Source organism: Chrysemys picta, chromosome 5, assembly GCF_011386835.1.
Source record: "Chrysemys picta bellii isolate R12L10 chromosome 5, ASM1138683v2, whole genome shotgun sequence".
Taxonomy (NCBI): Eukaryota; Metazoa; Chordata; order Testudines; family Emydidae; genus Chrysemys; species Chrysemys picta.
The window spans coordinates 42,826,517-42,843,164 of NC_088795.1; the positions used below are offsets into that span (position 1 = coordinate 42,826,517).

Here is a 16,648-nt window from a genome sequence, read left to right on the forward strand (position 1 = left end):
TTTTGAAACACTGCATGGGGATGTTTGTTTAAAACAACACTTCTTGTTCATTGTTTAATTGTGGAAACAATTGTATGGGTTTTGAGGTTTTTTTTTTAATTATTTTCACAATTTAAACTTTGGTTCATATTTAATTTGACAGTGCCCCTATAACTTCTTTCTGAAAGACATCAGGAAACCTAAGGAGCCCTTGCCAGATGTAACCCAATATTACTTTTCACACATACTTCACACAACTGTATCTAGGTCATCTCATTAAGTGTATGGTGAATGCTTCCCCAACATTACTCTCCACACCCCCAGCTCACCTAAAAGGTAGACAGCTGTATTGCAGATTTTTGTATCTATTTACAAGCAGTTTTGGCTAATTGGCTTAAATGGGAATTGTAATTTTGATATTCTAATAATAATTCCATTATTAAACACTTCAAATGCCTGTTTATGACTAAACAGGTTTCTGTACTACATGGACAAGTTGGACCAGTTAAATATTTAAAGTCCATTTTGGGTACTATCCATAAGTGATGTGAATTGGTTCTTTCTTTCATTTATGTAAAAATACAATAGGCAAGTGATGATTCATAAGGATCCATTTCAATCCCCATAGAATAAGGCAAACATTTTAGTTTAATCTTACTTCATTTTTAAATGTTTTTAATTAGTGGATTTTCTACAAACTCTTATTAAAGCCTACATGAAAATATGACAAACCAGACTAATTCTTAATTTTGATATTTAACAATAGGTATCAAGAAGATATTCTCTCTTCCCCCCTCCCCCTTCGTGTCCACAGTTTTTAAAAATCTCTTAATTGTACACATCTTTCAGTGTTGGCTTGCTAAAGAGAAATCTCAAAAGAAAAATCTCTTTGGATTGTGTTAAGAATACATAAAAATAGGCCATAACTTCCATTCCCCTTCCTCACAGGGAAAAAACCCTAAAAGAAACATTGCCTAATTTTAAGTAGTACCTAGTCTCTTAGAACTGTTTTATTCTTTACTCTAGGTTAGTTAAAGGGTACAAGTCAAATACTTCTCATAGTAAACTATTTAAATATTACACAGAGCAAGATAGTGGAATATGTAAACTTCTTAGAATACTTAAGCAAAGCTTGAACATTTTGGACTAGAGCCTCCAATAATGTAGATTGGCATAAATCCACTGAACTACACCAATTGACATCAACTGAGGATCTGGCCTGTTCAGTAATCTATTCTCAAGGTGAATCTATTCATCTGATGAATTTTGTTTCTGTATGTCAATTCCATCTTAGTGCTAAGAGCCACAGAAACCTTTATTGACAATTTTTTTGCAATACAGTTTGGCTCAATGTGTCTCTCTAATTCCCAGCTGTTTCCTAGGGCTTTGATACAGGACTGTCTCTTACTATGTCTGTGTAACATAATGAACCCCCTGGCTACTATTGTAATACAAATAATAAATGATCGTAAGATACCACTACAATGCAGATTCATGCCTTTAATGCACAAAAGTCTAATGTCTTGTATCCAACAATCTAGATTGAATGTAGGTACTTCTTTACAAGTAAAGTGTAGAAAATATTGACTTTGAAATGTTAGTAAACATTTTACTTAAGGAAATTACATAGAAATTCACATATCGTATAAGTATTTAACTGTGCTGAACTTAGAGACTAAATTCAGTCATTAAAGTTTCAGAGTAGCAGCCATGTTAGTCTGTATCCACAAAAAGAACAGGAGTACTTGTGGCACCTTAGAGACTAATAAATTTATTAGAGCATAAGCTTTCGTGGGCTACTGCCCACTTCTTCGGATGCATCCGTGGGCAGTAGCCCACGAAAGCTTATGCTCTAATAAATTTGTTAGTCTCTAAGGTGCCACAAGTACTCCAGTCATTAAAGTGTGAAACAAAGGGACTTCTGTCCTACTTTAAATGTGAATATCCTCTGAACCTTAACTATGGCTTCCCCAATACAACCACCATAAATGGTCCTGGTTTTTAGGAATTTGTGCTGATTCTGACCTATACATAGAAGCATATGTATACATAACAGGTATGTAAGATCCCTTTTATAGGGTTATAGTGCAAGTCTGGTGATAACTATTTAATTTGTGTTTTATTGTGCATTTTCCTTATTAGATTATACAGTTGGAAAATTTAATTTTCCACCTCTAATCTCCCTGTAATATGCTACTGTGATGTTGGTCTCCATATGCTTTATGAAAATATGCTTATGAATGTGACTATGATGTAACTGAAATATGCTTTATGCAAAAGGTCTCTTGTAAGGTATCATTACAAAGCTTATAATATACTGTGTGTGTTCATCCTATTTGTATGCATGTATCATTCTTGAATCTGAAGCTAGAAATATCAAGTATAACTCTGAGGTCCTATTGTAATTATGCAAAGTGTGGGCCATTAATGGTAGTTTAGAATCTTGATTGCTCCCATTGACTAGGACAACTGGTTTTGGATGGTTTATTTACCTGCAAGCCTTCCTGTGTACAAGTGGGCCAGCCCGTGGGTAATGAAGAATGAGGACTTCAGTGACATGTGACCATGTCACCTGATAATTAATAAAATCACTTCTGTTTACTAATTAACCAAGAGTAAGTGATTAATACCTGGGGGAGCGAACAGCTATGCATGTCTCTTTATCAGTGTTACAGAGGGCGGACAATTTGAGTTTACCTTGTCTAAGCTTTATGCAGGAAAACTGACTTAGAGGTGACTTCAGCACATCAGGTGACCATTCCAAGGGGTTCTCTGTGACCGAACCTGTCACAGTGGCATAGTTGAGCAGGATTGCTTTGAGACACTGGTAGTGATTTTAAGTGAGTTTTGAGTGCGGTGGCTGGAGAACAGACGAAGTGGTTACTGGTTTGTTATTTTTGGGTATTAATACCCCCAGGTATTAATCACTTACTCTGGGTTCATTAATAAACCAAGGTGATTTTATTAAATATAAAAAGTAGGATTTAAGTAGCTTCAAGTAATAACAGACAGAACAAAGTAAGTCACCAAGTAAAATAAAGCAAAAATACACAAGTCTAAGCCGAATATATTACATTAAGAAACTGATTACAGGTAATAGCTCACCCTCAGAGATGTCCAATAAGCTTTTCTCTCAGACTAGACTCCTTCCTAGTCTGGGCTCAATCCTTTCCCCTGGTACAGTCCTTGTTAGTTCCAGCAGACATCTTAGGTGGAAAACAGGGGCTTTCTCATGACTGGCAGCCACCTTTGTTTTGCTCCACCCCCTTGTATAGCTTTGGCACACGGCGGGAATCTTTTGTCTTTCTGGGTCCCCACCCCTCCATCTAAATGGAAAAGTACCAGATTTAAGATGGATTTCATTATCAGGGGACATGGTCACATGTCACTGAAGACCTCATTCTTCATTACCTATGGGCTGGTCCACACATACACAGGAAGGCTTGAGGACCAGAGTTATACTTGATATTTCTAGCTTCAGATATGAGAACGATACATGCAAACAAATAAGATGAACACATTCAGTAGATTATAAGCTTTGTAATGATACCTTACAAGAGATCTTTTGCATAAAGCATATTTCAGTTACATCATAGTCACATTCATAAGCATATTTTCATAAAGCATATGGAGAGCAACGTCACAACTACATCCAGGTCTTTGTCCAGCTTAATCTTTGTTAGATGTTAAAATAGCAATGGCTTTGAGAACTGACTTTATCTCTTTGTTCCTAGTCAAATTGCAACTTCAGGCAGAAGAAAGAGGAGTGGTGTCAATCAAAGGTGTATGTGCAAATCGTTTTCTGGCTATGAAGGAAGATGGCAGATTATTGGCATTGGTAAGCAACACTAAGTTCTTTCTTTACTTCATCCTCCTTCATGTTTAGCAGCTAATGTTCAAGACATAGGAGTTACTCAACTACCCAGTCATATTGAGTTGTTTATGGCCAAATTGTGCCTCCAGCACCCAGCCTGAATACCGGGGCTCAGCTCTGGAAAGAGGCATCCTTCCCCACTCCTAGGCAGCAGAGCCACACCGTAGTGGCTCTTGCTTGCAGAAGGCATAAGACCAACAGAAAACTCTTAGTGATTTTGTTTGAAGGGAATCAGTCAATTAAAAAAAATTCCACTTATTTCCAAAAATGAAATTACTACCATTGTTACAGTACTCTTTAAATGTAAATGAAAACAATTAGATGGGTGAAAACTGTTTTTGCAAGTTTGCTTGATTTTTGTGTTTTTTGACAGCGGTCTTTTCATAGTTTTGTCTTAATAGTGAGTCAGTTTCTCTTGTTTTGTGTGGCTTTATCCAGACTGGAAAACTAGGAGAGAGACATTTTTGAAAATTAATGTAAAAATACAACAATTAGTAGGTAGAGTCAAAGAGCAGGTGTAGCACCTGAAACTACTTAACTTTTTAAAAATTAACTGGTTTTCAAGCTGTCAGCGCTCCTATATAATGGGTAGTAGTAGCATTACTATAAACCTGAAATCAATACATTTGGCATAAATTATACTTTAACATCAACCTATAAAAGATGTTTTCAATTCTGTTTCAGGACCTACAGTGTTCAGACCATTTTCATTTCACTTACAACACACATAATGTCTATGTTCTTCTAAGGTTTTATCAGATTTAAGTATAAACTTCTGTGTCTTTACCTATATATTTTTCATATAGATCCATTTAATCCAAACACCCAACTTTAGTGACCAGCCATTATATCACTGTAATATTTCCTTCCAGAAATTCTCTACCAGTTCTTAAGTGACTTTCTAGTACTTTGGTTATTCTGGAACACTGCAGTGTAATTATTCTGTGAAATTCTCCTTAACTAAAGACACATTGGATTAGTTCCTAATTTCCAGCTGAGCTCCAATTAGTGAAGGATCCAAGAGGAGGGCTAAAAGTATTTTCTGTTCTTCTAATCCTCAAGGTAGTTCAGCCCCCTCTCCCTCTGCCTCCCCATAATTTAGAGCAGCCTTAGGGAAGCTCTAATTTATGTAGGTTAGTAGCAGTCCCAAGGGACTGTTGTACCAGCAGGAATCACTGGAGCACAGCACAGTCTGGTACACAGCCTTTTCTGCCCCCAGCAGACTCTCCACACCAGGACAAATCCACAGTTGTCCTTTTAAGTCCGTTTTTAATGCTCTCTTTACACCAGCTGAGCAGCAGGAAGGGAGTAGAGTGTGGGCTGAATCTGGCCCTCGTTTTCCTAGGAAGGTATTGCAAGATAGCACTGCTGAAGACTATTTGTAAGGTCATGCAAACAAAATGGAGATGATGCAAAGGATTGCTTGTAAGGTGGTGTCTACATGGGGAGGTTTACCAGTATGACTGTACTGGTATAATTATACTGATATGAATGCCCACACAGGAAGTTAAATTATATTCTGGAAAGCGTCCAGAGTAGGGTGACCAGGTATCCTGATTTTATAGGGACAGTCCCGATTTTTGGGTCTTTTTCTTAAATAGGTTCCTGTTTGCCCCCCCGCCCTCCCTCTTTCCCCCCCCCCCCCCCATCCACTGTCCCGATTTTTCACACTTGCTGTCTGGTCACCCTAGTCCACAGGAAGAGGTATAGTAATGCTGTAAACTTACCTGTGTGGACAAGCCCTGAGAGAGAGAAATATATTTCCTGGCCTCTGTCACATGACTTATTAGGGTTACAAAAGGCTATGTTTTTATGACATAGCAGGGATTAATGGCTGCTACGTTTTTTCCTCCAACAAAAAATCAAATGTAAATACAATATATCAACTAAGAAACAGCCACAAACTGCTAGAGCCAATTAATAAAATATACAGAAACATTAGAGGAGGAAAGTCAGGATATGAGACATCTGACACTAGCTATAATCTGTGAACCTCAATGACTTTCTGATCATACAACTATTTCTTATTCTCAGAACTATTCCTTTTGCAATGCATTTATGTGGATCCCTGCCCTGGGGCCTGTGTTGGGTGTTCCTGGTGTTTTCTGTTGTCATTGATTAGGTGGGCATGTGTGTAATTTTGCCACTAACTTTCTGAATGCCCTCAAGAAATAGACTCAATGTTGTCCTTAGTTTTGTTTTGATATCTTCTGTTTCTCCTATAAGATGGATTTACGACACACAGCTTTGGTGTGGATGGTAAAGCTGTGTTTGTAGCCACTCTTTTTATTTAATCTTTTTTTTTTTTCAACCATTTGCAGTGGAATTAGCCATTTGGTGTTCTTTTCATAATTTTTCTTTTCTCCTATTTTAGCTTATATTTGTGTGTGGGTTTTGTAGTTGGTGTTGCAGTTACTTCAGGATTAATTGATTTTTTTTTTTTTTTTTTTTACTTAAGAAGCTTATTGGATGTTGGCAATATGGTGAACAAACTGTTTTATCAAGTAACAATGTTATTAACCTGTGGTGTGCAACAGCTCAACTGAAGAAAATGCAAAGAGTTGTCTTCGGAAAGATGATCTTTCCTATTTAATTCAAATAGATCTAAGACATTCTTGCAGCAAGGGCAATCAGAAATTTCATCATGCGACTTTGGTTCTTTTGCAAGAACCAAACTGCAAATTTCACACTTGGCTACTTCATTGGCAACATTCTTGCCTTGCCAAAATAGGACATCCTTGGCCCTGTCCTTAAACTTCTCAATGCCCAGATAGATTACACTTAGCATTTCCAATGTCCTACTGCATGATGTTATTACATGATGTTCTTTGCATATAGTCCCATTGTATGCTGCAATTGCATCTTGATAGTTCCAGTAAGATGTTATCCTTGGAGAAGTGTCTTCTTTTTCTGTTGTCCACTCATCTAGAACTCCCTCTCTCAAACTCTGGCGAAGTTGGGTTATTCTATTATAGTCTGTGAACTTTTTTTTTCTGGAAATGATAATATATACATAACTATTCAAATACATCATCCTGCAGCTCCTTAGTTTTTCTATTTATAGGAGCTCTTGAAAATACTCCATTATAAGATGTATTTTTTTAAACCTAACCAGTATTTCTCTTTTAATGAGTACTCTCACAATTTCATGCTCTATCTGAATCATAGGTGCAGTGTTTCCAATGATATTTCTGTAATATGGCTTCTAAGTGTTTGTACCTATTTATATTGCTACTGATTTCTGCCCATAAACATTCAAGAAATGTTTTAAGAACTGAAAACAACAATTGCTTTGGAAGATTGGACTGTCATTTTGCAGAGAATAGTTCCCAATTAACATGAATTTACATAATCTGGAATGTTAGGTTCTTTGTTAATCTCAAAGATTTCAGTATGGTTTTACAAGTCTTAAGTGGTTCTGTGTTTACCTTAAGCTGCATTCTGAATCGAACATTTAATTGTGACATTTTAAAGCAAATTTATCCCTAATTAACATTCCCTTGAATTTTGAAGGCTTCCTTGTTTTGTGGTCTTTCCATTAGTACAACTGCCTTAACATTTCTTTGACCTGGTTAATCTCCTTGGTCATTTGGAATGTTTTTATACAATTAATCTCATTCAGCCCAAACTGGTACTTGTTTCTGTTTGTTTAAGGTTTTTATTCCTTAGAGCACTGCAGATGATTAGCATCTCTCATTACATTGTTCGCTTTCATCCAAAATGAACAGATTATTATCCCTTTAAGAGGGAGTACGGCCAGTGGCTTTGTGATTTGTCAGTGGCCTAATAATTGGGCTTAAAAGTGGGCAGCTGGGCCCTAGGGGGAGAGACTGAGACAGTGGTAGGGTCAATCAGGAAAAAAAGCCAGTAAAAGCTGCCTTGGTCAGCCAAGAAAGGGGGCCAGTGAGAGTTCAGCAGATGAGAACCACCAGAGACCAGGAAACTGAGGGGTCCCAGAGGGAAGCTGTATGTGGCATCTGGGAGAAGGCTGAAGGCAGAAGAGCAGCAAGATGGGTTTGCTGGATTACTTCTCCAAGCCAGAGAACCAAGGCTAGAGAGCTTAAGGCCAGAGAGCAGCAAAGGGGGTTGCCTGCTGATTTCTAAACTGGAGACCTGAGGCTAGGGGAGCAGTGGATGGGCTTACCCATTGACATCTTCCAACTGGAGAGCTGGCGGCAGAGGGTGGGAAGAGGGCTCAGGGCCAGGGGGAGTGGGGATGCTTCCCTGGTGAGGGTGAACTCACAGCAGAAAGGCTGTGGGGGCACCTGCTGGGACGAGCTGAGTTCCACTCCAGCTGTCCTGGTAAGACAGGAGAGAACCAACAGAGCCCAGTGATGGTGGAAGATGCTGGAGTGTGGTAGGTTGTATTTTGGGACTCTTTGGACTAGGCTGTTCTAATAAACCAACCCCAAGAAGAGGCATTAGTCAGGCAAGAAAACTTGCACAGAGTAACTGGAGACTCTGAAGGAGGGAAACTGAGGTGCCCTGTTCTGCCACTGGTGGGCGCTCCAGGCAAGGTCACCTTATGACCGTAATCAACTATTATTTCTACTCCATTCAGATCCTCCAAGGTCTGGGACTAGATACTTTGCTGCTGAGGCAATCCAAAAGGGAAATCACTTACATATAGATCTACCAGAAGGGGAACAGACGATACAGAGTTTTGTGCACTTTCAGTCATGAATCGGACCTGCCAAACCCCTTGATTTGCATTCAGACCTGAAAATACTCATGCATTTTGAAGTCTAGGCAAGCCCTTCTCAATATCTGCCATGAGGCACTGCTCTCATTTGATGACATAATGAGATCTTTTTGATCCAAAGAAATCCATTACTTTGGTCACTGCAATAAAACCATACTGTTATCCCTGTCAGTATGAGTCTATATTGAGTGATATTACTGAAAGTATAATACCCAATTTTAGCATTTGGGCCACTTCAGCTTTTACTTTATTTCTCAGTGCTAATGAGACACTGGATTGTAAACAGATTTTGGAGCACACTGGAATCTATAAGAATTATTGCAATTGCAATTACAATTACTGTATAAGTATTGCATTATATTATACTTATGCCATTCCAGTCTATCCACCATTTCATCAAATTCTTTTAAGAGTATCTTTTGCATTATGTAGAATAGACAGTTATTCACTCATTTGACCATCAGCATATATAGATTTCTCTTCAACCCAAGTACACACTGAACTCCCGTCTCCCCCTCCCTTCCCCCCCCCCCCCCCCAGTATTTCATGCTGTTTTGGTATCTGTCCTTACACAGACCTACCAGCGTCCTTTCACCCACTCTACAAAACAAGTGTTGGTTTTTATTTTAACATCCGGTGGTCCATAATCATTTTACATGTCTGCTGTGATTACATTGATAAGCTCCAATATCTATTTTGATACTCACTTCTGGGTTATTTTATTTCCAGGTATCACATATCAATTAGTTATAGAACCTCTGTAAAATTTATTAAGAGGCTCAACCAAAAACTCAGTTTCTGAATTCTCTTCATCCAGAGCTTTTACTTGCTCTGGGTAGATGTTCATAAATGTATCTTGTCTTCGTATTTCTTTGTCATTTATGCTGAGTAACTTCTTTTGCAAAATGGCTTATTGCATGTCTGACACTACACCTCTTGGGCTAAACTTCTGAATTGTGCAGTGATGGATTGTATTTCTTTATAGCTTGGTATGAAGTTTTAAGTAGATGTACTTCTGTTTTCTGTAATTGTTAACAGATTAATTTGGGAAACACCATTTTCACTAGCTCTGCCCCTTCCTGCAGGGATCAGTTATCAGAAGAGCTGGTTCAAAAATTTTTGATGGAACATTTTTCCATCAGAAAATGCTGTTTTGACAAAATCAAGTTAATCAAAATTTGATGAGAAATTATCAAAATGGTGCATTCAATAAGGTTGAAATATTTTATCTCAACTTTGGTATTGTAATATTAAAATAATAGCCTAAACTAAACATTCAACTTTATAAAAAAATAAACATCTTGGAATATTTTCTTTCACAGTCATTTGAGATTTTTACTTTTCCTCCTGATTTGATGAAAGATTAAACTTCAAAATCTCAGAATTTACGATGGGATGAGAATTCCATTTTTTGATGTTCTTATCAGTTTTACTTCAAATAATTTGTCTAATTAGGCCATCTGTTAACTGGGCATAATCATGTGATTTAGCTTTGTCATGTAGGTCTGAAACATAATGGCTGTTGTCTCATAAAGAAAATGCTCCTTTATAACCAAGTGACATTCTTGTGTTGATCAGAATATCCTTCAAATTTCTGAATGACTGGCTTGCGGTTTGCACCCCCTTTCAGTATATTCTAATGAAAATGTTAAGATCTCCAGTGTCTCTGAGCTTGCTTCCTGTAGCAATGTGCAGGACTTCAACCTCTCAGGTTTCTTTCCAATCACGCTTGCCTTCAGGAAACTTGGAAGTGCTGCAGTTGCTGTCTCCATTTCTCTGACAGATTCTCTTCTATTTCCCAAGACTTATTTACTTAAAAGAAAAAACGTATTGTTTGACAAACACGTTGTAATCGAGGTGTGACCCAAAGAGTGTTGGAAAGAGACTAATCTTTTTTTTCCTGGCCCCAGTCACATAATGGCGTTTGCCTTTTGTAACCATGACCTGTTATCACATGACTGGGTCAGTATTCCTTGACTCCAGTAGCTACTGTCACAGGTTAACCTTCCAGTTTTAACCAGTTATAGTCTAACAGACATCACATTTACTCAAAGATGGCCAGATTCTACAATCCTTATTCAGGCTGAGTAGCACTCACTCACATGAGTAGTTCTATCAGCTTCAGTGGAATTACTCATGTGAATGAGTGCCACTTAACATTAGGGTTGCAGAATATGGCCCAGAATTATTTTCACTGTTTATTCTTTTATAGAGGGACTGTATAGCTTAAGTATTAGGCCTGGTCTACACTAGGAGGTTATGTCGAATTTAGCAGCATTAATTCGAATTAACCCTGCACCTGTCCACACAACGAAGCTATTTATTTCGACATAGAGGTCTCTTTAAATCGATTTCTGTACTCCTCCCCGACGAGGGGAGTAGCGCTAAATTCAACATGGCCATGTCGAATTAGGGTTAGTGTGGACGGAATTCTACGCTAATAGCTCCGGGAGCTATCCTACAGTGCACCACTCTGTTGACGCTCTGGACAGCAGTCCGAGCTTGGATGCTCTGACCAGCCACGTAAGAAAAGCCCCGGGAAAATTTGAATTCCCTTTCCTGTCTGGCCAGTTCGAATCTCATTTCCTGTTTGGACATTGTGGCGAGCTCAGCAGCACTGGCAACGAGGTGACCATGCAATCGCAGAATAGAAAGAGGGCCCCAGCATGGACTGATCGGGAAGTCTTGGATCTGATCGCTGTGTGGGGCGATGAGTCCGTGCTTTCGGAGCTGCGATCGAAAAGATGGAATGCGAAGATCTACGAGAAGATCTCAAAAGCCATGACGGAGAGAGGATACAGCCGGGATGCAACGCAGTGCCGCGTGAAAATCAAGGAGCTGAGACAAGCGTACCAGAAGACCAAAGAGTCAAACGGACGCTCCGGATCCCAGAAATATGCCGTTTCTACGAGGCACTGCATTTCATTCTAGGTGCGGCCGCCACCACTACCCCACCACTGTCCGTGGACTCTGACGATGGGGTATTGTCGACGGCCACTTCCTTGGAGCTGTTCGCGGACAGGGAAGATGAGGAGGACGAGGCAGTCGACAGTGCTTTCAACGCTGATTTCCCCGACAGCCAGGATCTCTTCTTCACCCTCACAGAGATCCCCTACCAACCCTCCCAAGGCGGTAACCCGGACCGTGAATCAGGGGAAACATCAGTAGGTAAGTATTGTAAACATTTATTTTGAATAGAATAGGCATAGTTTGTTAGCAATGGGTTTTTAATGATTAGTTTGCCCTAGGCGCTTAACTTTTTAGTCCTTGCCAGTGCAGCTGCTGGAAAAGTCTGTTAACATGTCTGGGGATAGAGTAGAAATCTTCCAGGGACATCTCCACGAAGCTCTCCTGGAGCTAATGTGAAAGCCTTTGCATCAGGTTCCTGGGGAGAGCGGCCTTCTTGACTCCTCCATGGTAGGAAACTTTTCCGCGCCAGGCTAGCAGCAGGTACTCCAGGATCATTGCCTGGCAAAGCATGGCGGCATACGGCCCCGGTGTTTGCTAGCATTCTCGCAGCATGCGGTCTTCTCTGCCTCCGTAATCCTCATCAGAGTGATATCACTCATGGTGATCTGCTTTGAATTAGGGGAATTTTAGTATGGGCCTGATTGCCTGTTCCTTTAAATAACTGTAACTGGCGGTTTACAGCCATGCGTTGGGGGTGGGGAGGCGAACCGTTCATGCTGAGCGGTTCGCCGGCAGCATGCAGGGATCTTTCCCGGGGACGGCCGCGATGGGGGTGGGACAGGGGCAGAGTTCTTTCCCGAGCCCAGCCATGTGGTGGGGCGGGGAGGCGAACCGTTCCTGCTGAGCAGTTCGCCGGCAGTGTGCAGGGATCTTTCCCGAGCCCAGCCACGTGGTGGGAAGCTGGGGGGCAAACCGTTCCTGCTGAGCGGTTCGCCGGCAGCATGCAGGGATCTTTCCCGGGGACAGCCGCGGCGGCGGTGGGACAGGGGCAGAGTTCATGCCGGCCAGATCGCTGGCAGCAGGAACTGGCCAACGCTAGGAGCATTGCTTGGAACGTGAAAGGAGGGCACTGCTATAAATTAGGCTTTAAGCAGCCAAAAGTCTACGGCTTACCATGGTTGCCTGCTAGCAGAATTCCGGTGTCCAGCCCCGCTTGTGTGATCTGTACAGCAAGACCCCAGGCACTTAAGGTGAAGACAGAAAATTCGACCTTGTACTGAGTGCGCATGTGATAGGTACTGTGCATGGTCTTGTTCACAGAGAGAGACTATATTCATTGTTTGCAAAAATGTATCTTTTTGAGGATAGCTACCCACAGTGCACCGCTTCCAATGTCGACGCTTGCCCCGTTAGTGTGGACTCATAAAGTCGAATTACTGTCCTTAGTGTGGATACACACGTTCGACTTCGTAATATCAGTTCCACAAATTCGCTTTAAGTAAAATCAAACTACTCTCGTAGTGTAGACATACCTTTAGAAATGGACAATGGAGTCTTTCACCTCTAGATCACCATGTTGAATCTAGCCCTGATCAATATAATCAAAAATGCATTTTCATCCAACGGTTGTACAGTGGCCTGTGAAATGAGTCAGTGGTCAGAATCCCATTCCTTTTGGACAGGTGTCCACATCTTACGTCACTCAGAAGAAAGGATGAAGAGTGAATTGAGCATATTGAGTGCATCACCCTCTCTTCCCTTGAGGTGGTCCCTCCAAGTCAGAGTAGAACTACATTTGCAGGACAGTATACAAAAGATAGCAGCAGTGCAAGCTTTTCTGTGGATAAAGAGAGGATAACTTCAGTTTCCAAGCTGTCAATCTGGCACCCTTCCCAATTAAGAGCTTGTCTATCTGATGATTTAGTGCATGGCGGGCTAGAGTGCTGCAGATCTACAACACAGCTTGATGTGCACTAAGTGACTATATAGACAAACCCTAAATTATCTTAAATTGTTTTTGTCTTTCTAAAATTCTTATTTTTTTGGCTTGCAAGTCTTTTTCAGGTATTTTGTTTGTTGTGTCCCTCTCTTCTCCCCCCACCCCCCATTTTTTACCTGAGAAGTATCAGGAATGGCAAATCTGATTTTGCTGGGGAACTCACTGGAGGTCCCAGATGTGGATTGTGAGCTTTTATCTGCTGTCAGTTGAAGGAATAGGGGTTGTTGATTTTTAACAGACATTTCTTTTTTCCTAAGCATTTCTTAGGCCTTCTAGTTAAGCTGGATGTAGTTTGCTAGTCATATATAGTTTTTACAGGGTAGACAAGACCAGAATTCCTAACATTAAAAACTTAGAAGGCTGAAAGAAAAAAAAAAATCAGACCACCTTGTTGCATCATAAAGAAGGAAAAGCACAAACCCATTTTCCCTCTTTATTGGTGACCTTTACATTTATAATATGAAAAACACAAGTATTTCCTATACATTGGAAGGTTTATAATTTTAATGTTGCTAACTTCCATTAATGTTAACTCCCACGCAGGGATGAAACAGGTGAGACTCCAGATTGTTGTTCTAACTACAGTATCTTTTCAGTTCCCATCATGTTGCATCTTAAGTGACCTCTATTTTAGACAGAATATTAAGGCTGGCAACCATGTCATCTTTGACTGTACTCTTTTATCTCACTTCCAAAGCTTAGTTTTGTCTGGTTATTACTTTGATTGGAGACCACCATAGAATTGCAGGACATTAAATTGATATTTCAAGAGAAGTTCTGCAACCAATGCCTTAATATGGTATGAGTGGAAATGGTGCTGCTGGAGGTGTCAGCTTTTCGGATAAAAACCAAGATCCTGACCACCTATGATCACTTAGGTTATGTCTACACTGCAATTAGACACCCACGTTTGGCTCGTGCCAGCTGACTCTGGAATAGGGGCTATTTAATTGCAGTGTAGTCATGCAGGCTTGGGCCGGAGCCTGGGCTCTGGGACCCTCCCACCTCACAGGGCCCGAGAGCCCGGCTCGGGCCCGAGAGCCCGAATGTTTACACCACAATTAAACAGACTCTGAGCCCAATCCCTGTGAGCCTGAATCAGTTGGTATAGGGATTTCCTTGGTACTTTGTTGCAAAAGCCTTAGCTGAACATCCAATTTGGCAGTTATATTGAATCTACATAAATTCTGCTTCAAGTCTGAACTGAATTCAATGCTTTTTATCCTCCTTTCCTTGTGCAATTTTACTGTGTCTTATTAAAGCTATAGAGTTGGCTGCATTTCAGTGGTAATTGAGACGATTAATGCATATATTTGCGCACAACTGAAGTGCTTGGAAATCTTCTGTGGTGAAAGGTGCTCAGTAAATATTAGATTATGATTTTGTAATCTTTTCTTTTGGAGATAGGACACAAAGCGTGAGACAAGTATTGGTTTGACTTTACATTTTTTAAAATGTTAGTGATTTAGAGGTACATGAGAAGTCAGCACATGGATTCTGTTCAAAGATCTTCAAAAATCAAGAGTAGTATATAGAAATGGCTGCAAGTATCTATATTCTACTGCCAAAACCTATATTTGGAGACTGAAGTTTGGTTAGGTTTTTAATACACAGCAGACTCCTTATTCCACACTGTAGTTGTGCATTTAGTTGCTCATAGCAACAGAAACCTGACACACATGTTTTAAGATTCAAGATTTTCCCATGTATGTTTGCATGTATACTGTTTTGAAGCCTGGTTATGAAGCCTAGTTGTTTTCAGGTTTGGGTTTAGTTGTAGTTAAATACTTACATTTTCAATTAATAGTCATAAAGCAATACAGCAGTTCTGTTGGTAACTAACTTGGCAGATGGGCTCTCTGTTTAGGATGTATTTTGGTTTATTTGTTTTGATTCCTGTCCAAGATTTCTGACACACTTTCCTTTTAATTATTAGCTTATTCTGTCATTTGAAGAACTTTTTTCATAGAGTAAATGTATGTGACTGAATGTGATACGGCTGAGATATGAAAAGGAGGTAGCTCTTTCTCTAAATCAATGCTCTGTTCTATTTTAGCTCTTTCCTTTTGAGATCTTCTCCTGCCCCTTTTTAAGGAGACAATCCTGCAACCAAATGAATCCCAGCACAATGGCTCTCTGCCTTTGTACAGGGGTCAATGCTAGTGGGGCCCAAAAGGTTAACTGAGAGGCACAGTGTGGCTGCAGTGCAGCTAAATATAGGAGGAGAAATTACTGTCTCCCAATAAAATATTTGAGTTTTTCCCCCCTCCCTTTGTTGAAGTGGAGAAATATAGTGGTGTTTTTCCTCTCTGGTGAGATCCAGAGGAACAGTAAATCTACCAGTTCTCTCCTTATTACTAACAGCCATTAAAACCTACCTAGTCCAGCAGTGGCTAATTTAAAGATCCCAGTGAAACAATTCCAAACATGCAGAATCTAAGGGTTAAATTCTGATGCCTTTACTTGTGTACTCAACTAGATCCTTTGACATCAGTGGAATTATTTGTAGAGTAAGGTACTATTCAACACAAGTGATGGTGTCAGACTCAGGTCCTGAGGGAGCAGGGGCTTCTGCTATGTGTAAAACTGTGCAGCAGAAGATGTATGGGAGTGGATTGGCTGGTACAGGAGTTCAGTGATTTTTCTCTTCTGGAGTTTGAAGAAGATGAGAACAATTAATAATTCCAGATGCTAGATAAATATGGAAGTGGGGAAATATTTGGCATCAGAAGATCACTACAAATTACTCTTTGTACTGCAGGGATGGCGTGCATCTTGGTGACACAGGAAACCCATGCTTTCCTGGAAACGTGAGTCATGGAATCTTTAGCTGCATTTGTTAAACTCTGTCAAGTGAAAGATAAAAACTTACTGGCTCTAAAGAGAGCTTGTAGGGTTTTTTTCAAGGCAATCAAGAATGTAATCTCTCTCAACAATAAGCCACTAACTCTTAAGGTTCTTGAAAGAAAAACACATTTCAGGGTGCATTTTGCTTCGATTTGGTGAGCATGATGTACAGGTTTAGGCAGGAGTAAAGGACCCACCTATTTCTGTGCTATTTACAGTGAAACTAGTTGATCCGTACATATAGTAGAACCTCAGAGTTACGGACACTAGAGTTATGAACTGACCAGTCAACCACACACCTCATTTGGAACCTGAAGTATGCAATCAGGCAGCTGCA

General features: G+C 40.2%; 1 protein-coding gene across 1 annotated transcript in view; it reads left to right on the top strand.

Annotated features, from left to right (window-relative positions):
• Positions 1 to 16,648, top strand: part of FGF2 (fibroblast growth factor 2) — a 75,650-nt gene that overhangs the window by 41,710 nt on the left and 17,292 nt on the right. Inside the window, exon 2 of the mRNA XM_042860068.2 lies at positions 3,714 to 3,817. Within this exon, the coding sequence (XP_042716002.1) occupies positions 3,714 to 3,817 (104 nt within the window). The remainder of the gene's footprint in view (positions 1 to 3,713; positions 3,818 to 16,648) is intronic.